Below are 18,682 nucleotides of genomic sequence, written 5' to 3'. Positions count from 1 at the left end.
TTTGTTCATATAGATTTATTCTGTAAACCGATTGTTCTTTGTGGCCGAATTTTAGGCTGTAAAAATAGGTTTTTCACTTCTATATTTTAAGTAGAAAAAAGAAGTTCAAGAAAATACACGCAAAAACCGGTTGTTGCAAGAAAGGCGATCGTTTTTACTAAAAAAAAGCTGTATGTTTGAACAAAGCCTTAGCTGGACGCAAATGATTAAACATTTTTAATTGTTGAAATAATTTATTGATATAAATAAAATAAATAAACATTATCACTTCATTGATTTTTGTTTGCCCCCTTGGCTTTCAGATATAAACTTAGTTTTAGTGGCACGATTGACTAGTCACTTTAAATAACAAATTGACGCCTCTTTAGAATATTTAAATATAATTAAATATCTTCGAAGCTACCCAATTTTTAACAAAATTTCGCAGTGTGCGTTTCCCTCGTTTCGAGAGAGATTTGCCAACGGTATGATCTATGTCTACTTCATTATCTTCAACCTTATCGTGCACGATTCCTGGCATTTCATCAACGAGTTCTTCATCTTCTCCTTTAGGCTCATCAGTTGAAGCATTTAATTCGTTGATCTCATTTGGTTCAGAGTTACCTTTATCAATTTCACTTGCTTCAATTTCATTATTTTTTCCTTCGTAATGAACCAACTCATTTCCATGTTGTTCTGACTCTTCGTGATGTTCTCCGGCTTCGTTGTGAGTATGACCAGATTCATGATGCCCCTCTTCGTGATGGTGTTCTTCTTCTTCTCCCTCCTCTCCATGCTCGGCCTCTTCCTCCTCTTCTAATTTTTTGCGATAGAATTCAAACTGTGTAGCAACTGCAGTTACAAAGTTAAAAACCGTTAAACAAATATACGCGGCCCCTTCTAGGTACCCAAGTGCAATTTCTTTTACTTCTATTTGTTGTTCAAATTCTTCAAAAGCAATATCATCTTCGATCAGTTCTTCAGGGATTAGTTCATTCAAATCAACAGTCCTGTCATTCCTTTTTCTAGAATGCAAGAAGAAACCCTGAAAAAATTGAAACATTTTAGTTAACCAGTCGAAATAGCCGCAGCACCGTCTAAATGTAACCGCAACTGCGGTTACTTAATGTAACCGCAGCACCATCTCACACCAATAAATAGAACACAATCACAAAATATGTTCATTTCATACCACATCGAAACATAAAGTGGTTGTACCTCTTACTAAATAGGTGTAATATGTGCAAATCTTTATTTATGCAAATGCCCAAAGTATGTGCGCATACTTATGTCTGTAGCACATATGTCTGCAACACTATTCATACTGCTGAATATAGTAGGCCATCCTACCATAATATTTGCATTTCTTACTTGCATTTCATACCAAAATGAAAAAAATTTTTAAAAATGTGTGTATAAAATCTTTATTTGTGCGTATGTGCAAAGTAAATTGAAAATATGCAAAAGACATCTAAAAAACATAATAACTTGAATTATAACCTCAGCACTATTTTTTATGCCCCCGAATAGAGTACACTTTCATACCGACACATGTTCATTTCATGCTACTGTGAAATGTACCGTGGTTACATTTTTAACCAAACGAAAGTGCAATGCATGCAACACTATTGTAGCATTCCCGAGCTAAATGGGTTTCTCACGTTTTTATTAAAACATAGTATAATATTCCCAGCTGTTTATTAGAATAATGATATAGGACTTAGATAAAATGAACCCTACAAAAGTACATCCCTCCCCCATTGTACTTCCTTGCTGAAGGGTCATGAAACGGATATGAGCATCACCTGTTTGGACTATGAAATCTAGTGCCACATCTTCTTCATTATTTACATGATCACTATCCATTATATGCTGAGACTTTAGGGTAAACACTTCAGGGGGTGGTAGTCGTCCTCGTATCTTCAATTGTTCCTTTTTATTAAATATTAAAGTGGTAATAATATTAGTGGTAGTTGTGGTAATTATTATATTAGGAGTAATTATTTTAGTAGGTGTTACTCATCCTCAAATCTTCAATTGTTCATTTTTATTAAAAATTAAAGTGGTAACATAACTAGTGGTAATAGTAGTGATTATTTTATTAGGAATAAATATTTTAGTGGGTGATAGTCGTTCTCACATCTTCAGTTGTACCTTTTTATTACTTTTTATTTGAAAAAAAAACCTGTAAAAAAGTCTTCACTTTTTAATATCATATTCAAGGCTACCCTAAATTAAATAAAAAAAAACTAGTTTTTTTAACTGAAAGTAAGGAGCGACATTAAAACTTAAAACGAACAGAAATTACTCCGTATATGAAATGGGTTGTCCCCTCCGCAGTCCCACGCTCTTTACGCTAAAGTTTTTAATTGTTTTAAAAAGTAGAATTGTGGCAAAGAGTCAAACTTTAGCGTAAAGAGCGAGGGACTGCGGAGGGGACAACCCATTTCATATACGGAGTAATTTCTGTTCGTTTTAAGTTTTAATGTCGCTCCTTACTTTCAGTTAAAAAAACTAGTTTTTTTATTTAATTTCTGAACGTTTTTGAATTAATGCATGTTTGATTTTGGCTCTCCGCACATAAATTATTGAAATGAAATTAGTATATTAATTTTTTTTTGGCTAAATGGCTTTCTCTTAGTTTTGATCAGACGATTTTGAGAAATAAGGGGTGGGGAAGGAGGCCTAGCTGCCCTCCAATTTTTCGGTTACTTAAAAAGGCTACTAGAACTTTTAATATTCAACGAACGTTTTTATTAATAAAAAATATACGTAACTTAAGAATTAACTTACGTAACAAACTTTTATATTCTTATATTTTTATTATGTGTACGAGGGGGTTTGTACCCTCGTTAATACCTCGCTCTTTACACTAAATCGTAAGTTTTGTCCCAATTCTTTAAGAATGACCCCTGAATCAAAAAGGCCGTAGAATAAATAGTTGAAATCACTAAAAATATTTTAGCATCAAGAGCGAGGTATCTATCTCCTCCTAAATACCTCGCTCTTTATGCTAAAGTATTTTTAGAACCCCTCATATGCGTAATAATCTCTGTTCGTTTTAAATTTCAATGCTATTCCTTACTTTCATTTGAAAAAACGTTTTCATGTTTATTTTTCATTGTTTTTTTTTATAGTAATGCTAGAAAATCCTGCGCCCTTTTCATTGAATTTTTCTTCCCCCGTGACATATTCCTCAAAGGAAAGATTCTCCCACAAAGCCCTCTCCCATCAACCCCACCCCCCAAACCAAAAAATCCCCATGAAAACGTCTGTACACTTCCCAATAACCATTACTATATGTAAACACTGGTCAAAGTTTGTAACTTGCAGCCCCTCCCTCAGGGATTGTGGGGGAGTAAGTCATTCCCAAAGACATAGTTATTATGGTTTTCGACTATGCTGAACAAAATGGCTATCTTAAAATTTTAATCTGTTGACTTTTGGAAAAAAATGAGCATGGGAGGGGGCCTATTTGCCCTCCAATTTTTTGGTCACTTAAAAAGGGCACTAGAACTTTTCATTTCCGTTAGAATGAGCCCTCTCGCGACATCCAAGGACCACTTGGTCGATAAGATGACCCCTGGAAAAAAAAATAAAAAAAAATAAATAAATACGCACCCGTGATTTGTCTTCTGGCAAAAAATACAAAATTCCACATTTTTTAGATAGGAGCTTGAAATTTTTGCTATAGAGTTCTCTGATATACCGAATGCGATAGTGTGATTTTCGTTAAGATTCTGTGACTTTTAATGGATGTTTCCCCCTTTTTCCAAAATAGGGCAAATTTTCTCAGGCTCGTAACTTTTGATGACAAAGACTAAATTAATTGAAACTTAATATTTAGAATCAGCGTAAAAATTCGAATCTTTTGATGTATCTTTTAGCATCAAAATTCCGTCTTTTAGAGTTTCGTTTACTATTGAGCCGGGTCGCCCCTTTCTACAGTTCCTTACCACGAACTGTTTGAAAAGAAAATAATTCGGTATTTCGGGGCTTCTGACATTATTACTCCTTTGCGGAAGTTAGGCTCAAAATTGAAAAAGGATTATATTTTTTCTCTGGGCCCCTTCCACCTCTTAGTTCGTTTATTTTCCCGTTAGTTTTCACCTGTTTTCGCTTTATAGTTGTGTTATCTCTTAGCAGTTCTTTCGTTAGTTGAGTTATGGTTGTGGTATATATGTTTTATCGCTCGTATAGTTGTGTTATTTTCAAATTATACTCCATAATAGAGAGGCTCCGAACACCCAGCATTGTATATTAAGCTCTTAATTTGACGTTTTTTTCTAACGTGACCAGATTCGTCCTGCGCCCTTTTCATTGAATTTTTTTCCCCCATGGCATATTTCTCCAAGGAAAGATCCTCCCACATAGCCCCCTCCCTCAACCCTACCCCCAAAACCAAAAAAATAACCCTGAAAACGTCTGTACATTTTCCAATAACCATTATTATATGTAAACACTGGTTGAAGTTTGTAACTTTCAGCCCCTCCCCCAGGGGCTGTGGGGGAGCAAGTCATCCCCAAAAACATAGTTATTATGGTTTTCGACTATGCTAAACAAAATGGCTATCTCAAAATTTTGATCCGTTGACTTTGGGAAAAAAATGAGCGTGGGAGGGGGCCTAGATGCCCTCCGATTTTTTTGGTCACTTAAAAAGGGCACTAGAACTTTTCATTTCCGTTAGAATGAGCCCTCTTGCGACATTCTAGGACCACTTGGTCGATGCGATGACCCCTGGGGAAAAAAAAAACAAAAAAAAAAAAAAAAACAAATAAACACGCACCCGTGATTTGTCTTCTGGCAAAAAATTCAAAATTCCACATTTTTGTAGATAGGAGCTTGAAACTTCTACAGTAGGGTTCTCTGATACGCTGAATCTGATGGTGTCATTTTCGTTAAGATCCTACGACTTTTAGGGGGTGTTTTCCCCTATTTTCCTAAATAAGGCAAATTTTCTCAGGCTCGTAACTTTTGATGGCTAAGACTAAACTTGATGAAACTTATATATTTAAAATCAGCATTAAAATGCGATTCTTTTGATGTAGCTATTGATATCAAAATTCAATTTTTTAGAGTTTTGGTTTCTATTGAGCCGGGTCGCTCCTTACTACAGTTCGTTACCACGAACTGTTTTATAAAAGGGGAGCTTTGATATCCTTAGCCCTTCTCAATTTAGGTGGAAGTTCAACTTCTGCTGGTTTTAAAATGATAATCACTTCTAAGAAGTGACTTCTTAAACTTTATTCTGGTGAAAGGGAGAAGGGCTGGTAGAAAGGGACTCTGAAGTCCCACGAACCATTTTCAGGGCTTATTTTCAATTTTTAAAACGGCAGGGAAGTCATACATCTTGCTCCTGGGGGATGTCCTCCACCCTTCAGCTATCTGCAGGGAAGCGTAGGAATGTGATCCTTTATTTCACACTAAAAATAATCTGCAATAAACTGGGAGCGATCACCCCCTAACCATTTAAATTATACGAGTACTCAAATTGTATTCTCCCAAGCGAATGGAGGTTTAGGATAATCCCCCTCTGTATTCACCAGAGCGACCTAGTGAAAACTTGAAAACCTTGGCCCTAATAATATGCTTTCTGTGGTTTCAGACATCAGTCCTAAGAAAAAACAGGCCCACTTATACCCCCTCTACCCAGCTAGCTGTTGTGAGACTCTTAGCAATATTTAGGGATGCTTACTCTCCCAAATCAAAACACACCGAGTTTGTATTTTATATCTATTGCTTGATCTTAATCAAAATTACTGACTACAAGTTATTGCTAACTGATTCTGATAAATCTTTTTCATCTGATAAATAAGATAAATCTGAATCAAACAAAATCTACGAATTAATAATTCCAAACGAATTAAGTTAATGAGCTTTCTCAGTTCCAGGCTTTATTTTCGTGAGAGTTGGGTTTTTCGTTCTCTCAAGGCTGTATACAGGGAGGGGGAGGGTAAGGAGGTTTGACTCCCCTCTCAAAAACAATGTCTGTCCGACTCGTAGAAACATATCGAAAATGGATAAAAACCGATTTTTGGTATGTTCTTAACGTTTTTTTGTACCCTCCCCCCTCGAAAAACAATCATTTTGTAAAGCTCCTCCCCGAAAAAATCATGGATACGTCCCTGCCTACATTGATCCGTCTAATCAAAATTTAACCTCTTTTTAGGTGTCTTTCTTCTCCTGTTTCAGAACACTCTTCAAAAAGAAACCAACAAAATGGTAAAGAAGTGAAACAAGTTTAATTTTCATTCTTTTTTACAATCCCTTCCCCTCCAGAACGAAAATCCTGGAGACAACTCTGGTGCAAAGTATTGTGCTTTTGGGTTTGGGCACAAAAAATACAATATGCCGCAAATGGATGAATTATATGGACAATAAAAATATGGTACCTTATAAAAACTATCAGATTAGAAAGGGGAATGGGCATAAAGAACCTCCCTTGCTTAAGTGCCTACCTCGTACTCAAGAGTTGAATTTACAGATGCAAAAGCGGTAGTTTAGCGGTAAAAATTTCGTTTCTTTTTTTCTATTTTTTACATTTCTTTTTCATTTCTTGACACGGGAGGAATTTGTAAATTATTTCAGCTGGTAGATATCATGTTCCATCTTTTTCAAACGTAACCTTGTGGACTGTGGTGACTGAATTGTTTTTATATTTATGTATATAAAAATAAGTTGTCTGTGGATCTGTGGATCTGTGGATCAGGTGACGATCCACAAAAAAGGTAAAAAACTAAAAACTAAAAAAAAAAAACTGAAAAAACTAAAAAAAGGCAAAAACTACAAAAAAAAACTAAAAACTAATAAAAAAAATAAAAAAGCTAAAAAACTAAAAAAACTAAAAAAAACTAAAAAACTAAAAAAACTAAAAACTAAAAAAAACTTAAAAAAAGGAAAAAACTGAAAAATAGAAGAGAAAAAGAAAACTAATAAAATTAAGAATAAAATAAAAAAAATTAAAAAAGATAAAAACTAAAAAAAAAGTAAAAAGAAAAAACGAAAAAAACTAAAAAAGCTAAAAAAAAGGTAAAAACTAATAAAAAACTAAAAAGAAAAAAAGGAAAAAAAAACTAAAAAAACTAAAAACTAAAAAAACTAAAAAAACTAAAAAAACTAAAAAACTAAAAAAACTAAAAACTAAAAAAAAACTTAAAAAAGGAAAAAACTGAAAAATAGAAGAGAAAAAGAAAACTAATAAAATTAAGAATAAAATAAAAAAAAATAAAAAAGATAAAAACTAAAGAAAAAAGTAAAAAGAAAAAACGAAAAAAACTAAAAAAGCTAAAAAAAAGGTAAAAACCAATAAAAAACTAAAAAGAAAAAAAGGAAAAAAAACTAAAAAAACTAAAAACTAAAAAAAAAACTTAAAAAAAAGGAAAAAACTGAAAAATAGAAGAGAAAAAGAAAACTAATAAAATTAAGAATAAAAATAAAAAAAAATAAAAAAGATAAAAACTAAAAAAAAAAGTAAAATGAAAAAACGAAAAAAAACTAAAAAAGCTAAAAAAAAGGTAAAAACCAATAAAAAACTAAAAAGAAAAAAAGGAAAAAAACTAAAAAAAAATTTCATCTAAAAAACTAAAAAAAACTAAAAAAGGTAAAAACTAAAAGAACTAAAAAAGAAAAAAACTAAAAAAAGGAAAAAAACTGAAAAATAAAGGAGAAAAAGAAAACTAAAAAAATATAAATAAAAATAAAAAAACTAAAAAGATAAAAACTTCAAAAAAAACTAAAAAGAAAAAAGAAAAAAACTAAAAAACCTAAAAAAAGGTCAAAACCAATAAAAAAAAACTAAAAGGGGAACACTGGGACACAAATGACGACCGGAATACTGGGAATATAAATGACGACCGGGACACAGGGAATGTTCAATTAGCAATCACCATCAACAAATCTCAAGGGCAATCATTAGAATCATGAGGTATAGATCTGAATATGGATTGTTTTTCCCATGGACAATTATATGTTGCATGTTCAAGAGTCGGTAAACCTGACAATCTAAATAAATGACGACACTCAAAGAGAAAGCGACCGGGACAAAAGGAATGTTCGATTAGCAATCAACAAAGCACCGGGACACAGGGAGTATAAATGACGACGACCGGGACACAGGGACATAACTACAAAGGGGACGCCGGGGTGCACAGGGGGATATATAAATGACGATGGCGACTCAGGGAATGGTCGATTAGCAATCACCATATACAAAGCTCAAGGGCAATCATTAGAATCATGAGGTATAGATCTGAATACGGATTGTTTTCCCATGGACCATTATATGTTGCATGTTCAAGAGTCGGTAAACCTGACAATCTATTTATATGCACAGACAATGGGACAGCAAAGAATGTTGTATATTCGCAAGTTTTACGTAGTTAAAAACATATATATATATATATATATATATATATATATATATATATATATATATATATATATATATATATATATATCTATATTCACAGGTGGGACATAGGGACACAACTACAATGGCGCGTAACTAATATGGCGCGTAACGACTTACGCGCGCGGGGGGGCTTGGGGGGGGGGGCGCGAAGCGCCCCCACCAACTAGGTGTTGGGGTGGCGCGAAGCGCCACCCCAACAGCTAGTTTATGTATATAATCTACTTTCCCTCTCTTCTCTAAACTTTCAAGGACTAAACCGCAATAAAAAACGACTTTCTAAGCTTTATTTTATTATTTTATCTGCTTCTTTGGAGAAGCTCTGCTCCCTGACGAATAACTTTATTTTACATTTAAACTGTGTGTTATATGGTTTGGTAATTATTTGTCAAGCCTTTTATTTGTAGCTATAGAGCTTATACTATAATATAAAGAAAGTGATAATATAAAATAAAGATGAATGGGCGCATTTGCATGTTGTTTGCATGCACATACATATCCACGATCCTCTTTACATATCCCTGCTTTGTACGCTAAATTTTGACTCTTTCTCTTAACTCTACTTTTTAAAACAGTAAAAAACTTTAGCGTAAAGAGCGGGGTGTTGATGAGGCAGCATCCCCTTCATATATGAAGTAATATCTGTTCGTTTTAAGTTTTAATGTCGCTCCTTACTTTCTGTTAAAAAACTCGTTTCTTTATTTAATTTCTGAACGTTTTAGAATCAATGCATGTTTTGATTTTGGCTCTCCGCAGATGAATAATTAAAACGAAATTTGCATATTTATTTTTTTTCTAAATGGCTTTCTCATAGTTTTGATCGAATGATGTTGACAAAAATGAATCGGAGGAGGAGGCCTAGTTGCCCTCCGAATTTTTGGTTACTTAAAAAGAAAACTAGAACTTTTAATTTTTTTACGAATGTTTTTATTAGAAAAAATATACGTAACTTACAAATTAGCTTACGTAACGAACTTCTACATTCTCATTTTTTATTACGTATATGAAGGGGTTCACCCCCTCGTCAGTAGCTCGCTGTTTACATTAAAGCTTAAAATTTTTCTCAGTTTCTTAAGAATGACCCCTGAATCACAAAAGCCGCAGAATAAATAGTTGAAATTACTAAAATACTTAGCGTAAAGAGCGAGGTATTAGGAGGAGGTGAGCCCATCATATGCGTAATAATTTCTGTTTGTTTTAAGTTTTAATGCTTCTGCTTACTTTCAGTTGAAAAAACTTTTTCATATTTATTTTTTTATTGTTTTTTTTAATAATGCTAGAAAATTCTGCACTACCTTCATGAAAATTTTTTCCCCCATGACAAATTCCTCCAAGGAAAGTTCCTCCAACATATACCCCTCTTCTCACCACCCCCAACCTAAAAATTCCCCTCAAAACGTCTGTCCACTTCCAAATAACCATTACTATATGTATGCACTGGTCAAAGTTTGTAACTTGTGGCTCCTCCCACGGGGACTGTGGGGGAGTAAGTCGTCCCAAAAACATAGTTATAAGTTTTTTGACTACACTGAATAAAATGGCTATCTCAGATTTTGATCTGGTGACTTTGGGAAAATAATTAGCGTGGGAGGGGGCCTAGGTGCCCTCCAATTTTTTGGTCACTTAAAAAGGGCACTGGAAATTTTCATTTTCGTTAGAATGAGCCCTCTCGCAAGATTCTAGGACCACTGGGTCGATACGATCACCCCTGGCGAAAAAAACAAACAAAAAAACAAACTAACACGCGATCGTGATCTGCCTTCTGGCAAAAAATACAAAATTCCACATTTTTGTAGGTATGAGCTTGAAACTTCTACAATAGGATTTTCTGATACGCTGAATCTGATGGTGTGATTTTCGTTAAGATTCTATGACTTAGGGATTATTTTCCCCCTATTTCTAAAATAAAACACATTTTCTCAGGCTCGTAACTTTTGATGGATAAGACTAAACTTGATTAAAATTATATATTTGAAATCAGCATTAAAATGCGATTCTTTTGATTTAGCTATTGCTATCAAAATTCCTTTTTTTTTAGTTTTGGTTACTATTGAGCCGGGTCGCTCCTTAGTTCGTTACCACGAACTGTTTGATACATCTCAATCCCTATAGCAACTTTAATACCTTTAGTGTTGAAACTTTCTTTATGGCTCAACAAAAAAAAAATCCTGGATTTCAATCCTGGATTTATAATGAATCATATCTATCAGTTTGTGGGGACGAACTGTTAATAAGGAGCAACTCGTGCTAATAATAACCGAAACTCTGAAAAGAGAGTTTCGATTATAATATATACATCAAAAGAATCGGCTTTTAATGGTGATGCCAAAAATCAAACAGATCGTGGTAACGAACTGTAGTAAGGAGCGACCCGGCTCAATAGTAACCAACACTCAAAAAAATTGAATTTTGATATCAATAGCTACATCAAAAGAATCGCATTTTAATCCTGATTTTAAATATATAAGTTTCATCAAGTTTAGTCTTACCCATCAAAAGTTACGAGACTGAGAAAATTTCCCTTATTTGGAAAAATAGGGGAAAACACCCCCTAAAAGTCGTAGGATCTTAACGAAAATGACACCATCAGATTCAGCGTATCAGAGAACCCTACTGTAGAAGTTTCAAGCTCCCATCTACAAAAATGTGGAATTTTGTATTTTTTTGCCAGAAGACAAATCACGGGTGCGTGTTTATTTGTTTTTTTTGTTTTGTTTTTTCCAGGGGTCATCGTATCGACCAAGTGGTCCTAGAATGTCGCAAGAAGACTCATTATAACGGAAATGAAAAGTTCTAGTGCCCTTTTTAAGTGAACAAAAAAATTGGAGGGCATCTAGGCCCCCTCCCACGCTCATTTTTTCCCAAAGTTAACGGATCGAAATTTCGAGATAGCCATTTTGTTCAGCATAGTCAAAAACCATAATAACTATGTCTTTGGGGATGACTTACTCCCCCACAATCCCTGGGGGAGGGGCTGCAAGTTATAAACTTTGACCAGTGTTTACATATAGTAATGGTTATTGGGAAGTGTACAGACGTTTTCAGGGGGATTTTATTTTGTTTGGGGGTGGGGCTGAGGAGAGGGGGCTATGTTGGAGGATCTTTCCTTGGAGGAATCTGTCATGGGGGAAGAAAAATTCAATGACAAGGGCACAGGATTCTCTACCATTACTATAAGAAAACAATGAAAAATAAACATGAAACGTTTTTTCAAATGAAAGGAAGAAGTAGCATTGAAACTTAAAACGAACAGGGATTGTGGAGGGGACAACTCATTTCATATACGGAGTAATTTCTGTTCGTTTCAAGTTTTAATGTCGCTCCTTACTTTCAGCTAAAAAAAATTAGTTTTTTTTATTTAATTTCTGAACGTTTTTGAATTAATGCATGTTTGGTTTTGGCTCTCCGCACATAAATTATTAAAATGAAATTTGTATATTAATTCTTTTTTTGGCTAAATGGCTTTCTCTTAGTTTTGATCAGACAATTTTGAGAAATAAGGGGTGGAGAAGGAGGCCAAGTTGCCCTCCAATTTTTCGGTTACTTAAAAAGGCAACTAGAACTTTTAATTTTTAACGAACGTTTTTATTAGTAAAAAATATACGTAACTTAAGAATTAACTTACGTAACAAACTTTCATAACCTTATATTTTTATTATGTATACGAGGGGGTTTGTACCCTCGTTAATACCTCGCTCTTTACACTAAATCGTAAGTTTTGTCCCAATTCTTTAAGAATGACCCCTGAATCAGAAAGGCCGTAGAATATATAGTTGAAATTACTAAAAATACTTTAGCATAAAGAGCAAGGTATTTATCTCCTCCTAAATACCTCGCCCTTTATGCTAAAGTATTTTTAGAACCCCTCATTTGCGTAATAATCTCTGTTCGTTTTAAGTTTCAATGCTACCCCTTCCTTTCATTTGAAAAAACGTTTTCATATTTATTTTTCATTGTTTTCTTATAGTAATGCTAGAAAATCCTGCGCCCTTTTCATTGAATTTTTCTTCCCCCATGACAGATTCCTCCAAGGAAAGATCCTCCAACATAGCCCCCTCTCCTCAGCCCCACCCCCAAACAAAATAAAATCCCCCTGAAAACGTCTGTACACTTCCCAATAACCATTACTATATGTAAACACTGGTCAAAGTTTGTAACTTGCAGCCCCTCCCCAGGAATGGTGGGGGAGTAAGTCATCCCCAAAGACATAGTTATTATGGTTTTAGACTATGCTGAACAAAATGGCTATCTCAAAATTTTGATCCGTTGACTTTGGGAAAAAATGAGCGTGGGAGGGGGCCTAGATGCCCTCCAATTTTTTTGGTCACTTAAAAAGGGCACTAGAACTTTTCATTTCCGTTATAATGAGCCCTCTTGCGACATTCTAGGACCACTTGGTCGATACGATGACCCCTGGGGAAAAAAACAAAACAAAAAAAAACAAACAAATAAACACGCACCCGTGATTTGTCTTCTGGCAAAAAATACAAAATTCCACATTTTTGTAGATAGGAGCTTGAAACTTCTACAGTAGGGTTCTCGGACATCATTTTCGTTAAGATCCTACGACTTTTAGGGGGTTTTTCCCCCTATTTTCCTAAATAAGGGAAATTTTCTCAGGCTCGTAACTTTTGATGGGTAAGACTAAACTTGATTAAAATTATATATTTAAAATCAGCATTAAAATGCGATTCTTTTGATGTAGGTATTGATATCAAAATTCAATTTTTTAGAGTTTTGGTTACTATTGAGCCGGGTCGCTCCTTATTACAGTTCGTTACCACGAACTGTTTGAAAAACCATAGTGGATATACAAAGTAATAGACTTCCAGTAACGATTGATCAAGCCAGAATTCAATAGTTTACGAGAGGTTATTTCATTATAAATTGCAATCAAGACAGTGAATGGAGGAGAGGGTCCTCTCCTCTTGACTGAGGCGCTGAGGCACTGAGAGCGCTAGATAATTCCTTGATTGAGTTTGAGGGTTAAATAGTAAAACAGTCGCTGTAATACTGTCAACTAAGGATGTCAGTAATCAAGAATTGTCTAGGAAATTAATAATTTTAGTTCAGCAGGTTATGGCTATACATTATTGTATAATAGCCGCCCCCAGGGGTGCCAGTTGGGGATAGGAATGCAAGTGCCCCCTAGGTTTAAAGTTTAGAAACATTTAGTGAAACTAAAAAAAATATATATAGGGTATTATGCCGAAATAAAAGAACTTTCTAATTTAAGGGAACTGTTTTATTTTCAATCTCTTAATATAACTTAAAGAATGTCTAGTCTAAATAAAAATATATTGGGTTTTATGCGCAATAAAAGAACTGCCTACTTTAAGGGGCATATTTCTTAAATTTAGGCTAATTTAAAGAACTTGTAGTCTAACTAAACAAAATACTTGACATTATACCTAAACAAAACATGTACCTATTTTGTACATTCTCTTTGGCTGCTAAATGTTGGGTGTTAGGGAGTTTTCCATTGTGTGAATTATCTGGGGGAGGGGATTTTCCATGGGAGGAATTTACCAAGGAAAGTTTTCCAGGTGAGGGGGGGTATTTTCCGGGTGGCATTTTCCAGGGGGTATTTCCTGTGAGGTTACTTTTCGTGAAGGGGGGACATTTTCTAGGGAAGGTCAAAGCCAGCTCCTGTAAAGTATAGTATCAAGTAAATATTTAAAGTTTAAGAAACATGTAGCGTAACTAAAAAAAAATATAGAGCATTATGCCGAAATAAAAGAACTTTCTACATTAAAGGAACTGTTTTATTTTCTATATTTTAATATAACTTAAAGAACATCTAGTCTAAATAAAAATAGATTGGGTATTATGCCGCAATAAAAGAACTGCTTAAGGGACAAGTTTTTTAAATGTAGGCTAATTTAAAGAACATATAGTTTAACTAAAAAAAAAATACTTGGCATTATACCTAAATAAAACATGTACCTTTTTTGTACATTCTCTTTGGCTGCTCAACTTTGCGCGTTGGGGAATTTTCCATTGTGGGAATTATCGGGGGCGGTAATTTTCTATGAGAGGAATTTACCAAGGGAAATTTTTCCACGTGAAGGGGGGGGGGGTCCCGTGTGGGATTTCCCGGGGGGTATTTTCTGTTAGGGTATTTACCATGGGGGGATATTTTCTAGGGGAGGTCAAAGCCAGCTCCCGTAAAGTATAGTATCAAGTAAATATAGTTTAGTAAATGAAAATTCAGTCAAACACAATAGCCCTAGAGTATTCCTTTGAGGTTTCATCAAAGCACTGTATTACGAGGGTGCAATTAATATCCATCCTCCCACTTTGACATACACCCTGTCAAATACTTGGGCTTCTTTTTCACTCTAGCCTCAGTGCCCTCTATGAAAGAGACAATCAATAATCAATTATTCGACATACGCAGAAGGAGTGGTTCTTGGAGTCTGGACCTCCCCCCGAAATCCGAAAATTTCATAATTTTCTTGGGACTTTAATTATAAAATAATATGGTTTTTACTAATGGCCCTCGCCAGAAAAATTTGTGTGTACATGCCTTTTATTCTGAATTTCCTTCCTGATAATTTCCCAGTAATTTTAACGCTCATCTAAATATTAAAATTCATCTAGTTAATTTTGAATATTTAATTCATATTTGATTCATTGCAGTGCTAAATTCAACATTATATTTTTGCAAAAGAAAGGTTTTTTTCATTTTAGTAAAATTCCACCAGAACGGAGAAACGGATTATCGCGCTTAAACTTTAAGACAAGACAAAACCAAATCATCCCCCACACAATTCTTTATTATTGTGAGATTTCAGACCCATTGGGCTCAAGAAGATTCGACAAAACCTATCATTATGCAATCAATATTAAAGGCACCGAAGGATGTCAACTCACCCCCAGTAAAGCTGAAAATCCAGTTTGAATTTTGTAGTTTGCTTTAGGTTTTTACAGTTTAATATGAAGATTTACTAAGGACTTTATATTGTTATGCGATAGACAATATCATAATTACCTGTTTGACTTCAACTTTTTGAAGTCAACTCTTCCACAAATTGGTACCCCTCCGAAAAATTTTCACCAACAGTTTCACGTTGCTTTGATAATCCGTCCCTTGAAGACTGCAATTACTCGTAGAGTAGTTGCATTTGGTAACTTGATAGCTGTAAAAATACTCATAGAGTAAGTGCCAGTGCCACAGGCTTGTGCCACTATTGGTAGGCGTCGTGTAGTAGGGCAATTTATGTTTGCCCTATTAGGGCAAATTTTTTGCCCTAATAGGCAAATTTTTAATTTTCACAAGGAATTAGTCGACAACGAATCGACAAACCGTAAATTCGATGTCTCGCGAGGCAGTATCAGTCTTATAGAATTTTATGACACTATCAAAAATTTCTATTGCCATGAAATCTGTTGTAAGTTCTCTCATTATAATCACGTATAGTATTTAAATTTTTATAAGTGTAGTAAAATATCTGGTCACTGGGGGAACTTTTTTGAGTGTTGAGGTTTCTCTTTGATAGTCCTAGAATTTGATCTCTTAGTTTTTGCGGTCCTTGCACTTTGTTTCTTAGTCTTTGCGGACCCTGCACTTGATTTCTTAATTCTTGTTGTCCATGCACTTGGTTTCTTAGTTCTTGTGTCAGCTGTTTTTTTAGTTCTTGTGGCATTTGGTTTCTTTGCTGTTGTACCCTTTGCACTTGGTTTCTTAGTTCTTGGGTTCTTTGCATTTGGTTTCTGGGTGGTTGCATTGATTGCAGCCGATTTCTTAGTTCTTGGGGTCTTTGAGCTGGGTTTCTTAGTTTTGGCAGCCCCTGCATTTGATTTCTTTGTTGTTGTTCCCTTTGCACTTGATTTCTTAGTTCTACGGGACCTTGGCCTTGATTTCTCAGTTGTGGTCCTTGGCCTGGGTTTCTTAGTTCTAGGGGTACTTGCACTTGATTTCTTAGTTGTGGTCCTTGGCTTGGGCTTCTTAGTTTTGGTGATACTTCCATTTGGGTTCTGAGCCCTTGCATCCCTTGCAATGGATTTCTTAGTTTTTGGGATCCTTGCACTTGGTTTCCCAGCCGTGGCCCCTGCCCTGGGTTTCTCAGCTCTTGTGGTGCTTGGACTTGACTTCTGAGCTCTTGCATTCCTTGCAGCTGACTTCTTACTTCTTCTTGACCCCGCAATTGATTATTTTGTTCTCTTGATTCTTGGATTTCATTCTCGTTTTCTTGCACTCCTTCATTTGCTCCACCAGCTTCTGTACTTACTGCTCCAGCCTCTACACCTCCTGTTTCTCCCTCTGCGCTTACCACTCCTCCCTCTACACTTTCTACTCCTCCCTCCATATTTCCCGCTCCTCCCTCCACACTCCCTGCGTCTCCCTCAGCACTTCCATTTCCTCCTTCTGTACTTCCTGTACCTCCTTCTGCACTTCCTGCACCCCCCTCTGTACTTCCATTTCCTCCTTCTGTGCTTCCTGTACCTGCTTCTGCACTTCCTGTCCCTCCCTCTTCGCTTCCTTCTCCTCCCTCTTCACTTCCTTCTTCAGCCTTCAGTTCTTCCTTTTCTCTTTCAAGTCTTGCCTTTTTAATATTAAGCTCCACATGTCGTTTAATCGCTTCTAAGAAATTGAGGATTGCTAAGGCCAAATAAGCATTGCCTTCACCGTATGTTATAAAAATTTCTTTTCGTTCAAATTTTTCTTCGGGAGTTTCAGCATTGATAACCGCTTTAAGAGAGCGCCAGTAATTGACTTTCTTGTTAAGATGGTGAAAAGGTTTGTGATCCCCAGGTTTATACCGCTTACTAGCATCACTTCTACTCGTCTTTATTGGGACATTCTTATTGTGGTGCTGGTGCATCCGAGACAGGAGGAACGACGCTAGCTGCCCCTGAAATGATATGGGCATTGTTATTTATCTCCACTATAATATCCGACAAAAAAGAAAACACGTGAAATTTTGATGCGCTCTAGTCTTCCTCACTTCACATAATCTGCTTGACCTTCTTAACATCTTTATACGATACAGCTATTCGATATATGAGTTCGATATACACCATCAGTGATTTCGATTTAAAGACATGAAGTGCGGTCCCTGGCCTTGCATTTCAAATACGAACTAGAGAAGAATAGACTAGTATAAACTCTGCAAAAAGCATCTTTTTGCATCTTTAATAGCATCTTTAATAGCAACTCTATTAAAATTAAATGACAGCTTAGATACTCATAGTTGCAGCGACATCTGCAAACTAGTAAAGAACTACCGCCCAGTGGCCACAAATTAAAAAAAAAAACTTTTAAAAAACTGCCATGTGAGACCAATTGCCATTAGAATCTGATTGAGGAATGCTGACTACGGTGTCTATCATGGTTATATTACGGTGTATATACTACGGTGTATTATGTGTCTATTACGGTGTCCTTACGGTTCAAGTTTAATGCTAATCAAATTTATGGGAATTTCAAAAGATAGCCTGAAAACCCCCAAACGGTGTTACATAGAAATGAAAAATGCGCCATTGAAATCATCGTTGTTGAAAACCCCATTCAGGAAAGTTACAGCCCCCCAACTTGAACAACAAGAAGAATCGCTTTTTTGCATGGGCAGCGCTGATGTGTCCTTTTTTTCTTCGTTAGTCTAAAAAACACCATAGGATCCCTTTGCCCTTGACGGATATTCTTTTCTTTGATTGGAAACTAAAAGTCGTTGGCTCATGTCCCCAATATTTATGGGTTATCTTTCAAAAGAAAACAAACTTCCCATTCTACGGGAGGCAAACTCCCTCTGTCTGGATTTATTTATGAAATCCCATATGTACAAAAATAATTTAGTTTACAACTAATTATTGGAAATTAATCCTCAATTATACGAAAGTAATATCTGGTCTTATATTTTGTTATATGCTTAGTGCCTTTTTGTTCCTTTTCTAAAGAATATACCGTTATTGTCAAATTTGAGTATAAAATCAGTTTTACTTTTAGCTGTCCCTACGCGAACGGGATATTTCTTATCAAGAGGAAGAATCACTTTTAAGAGCGAGAATCGAGAGGAGAGAATCACTTTAAGAGGAAGAATCACTTAAAAGAGCATGGAGAATCACTTTTTTTTTGCATGGACAGTGCTGATGTGTCCTCTTTATTTCTTGGTTTTACAGCACTATATATCAACCATATTCTTTGATATAAAAATAAGGATTTAGCGCTATAAACCATGATATTATTTTTAAATAAAAAAAAAAATTAGGAATACGAGAGGGGGCTATAAATAATGAAGTCATATCTTTGTGGTCGTCATAGTATAGCGGATGTTGGTGGTCGTTTGTCAAGAT

The 18,682-nt window shown here is 35.2% G+C and overlaps 1 protein-coding gene across 2 annotated transcripts in view; it reads right to left on the bottom strand.

The window, feature by feature from the left end:
- Window positions 1–213: 213 nt before the first annotated feature.
- Window positions 214–18,682, bottom strand: part of LOC136025848 (uncharacterized) — a 28,238-nt gene continuing 9,769 nt past the window's right edge. For both annotated transcript variants that reach the window (XM_065701870.1, XM_065701871.1), the window contains exons 2-3: window positions 15,381–17,244; window positions 214–1,024 (exon numbers count right to left, since the gene is read on the bottom strand). In XM_065701870.1, the coding sequence (XP_065557942.1) occupies window positions 15,751–17,244 (1,494 nt within the window). In that variant the 3' untranslated portion in view covers window positions 214–1,024; window positions 15,381–15,750. The remainder of the gene's footprint in view (window positions 1,025–15,380; window positions 17,245–18,682) is intronic.

The sequence above is a fragment of the Artemia franciscana genome, chromosome 4 (genome assembly GCF_032884065.1).
Source record: "Artemia franciscana chromosome 4, ASM3288406v1, whole genome shotgun sequence".
NCBI lineage: Eukaryota > Metazoa > Arthropoda > Branchiopoda > Anostraca > Artemiidae > Artemia > Artemia franciscana.
This window is presented reverse-complemented; position numbering and strand designations above follow the sequence as displayed.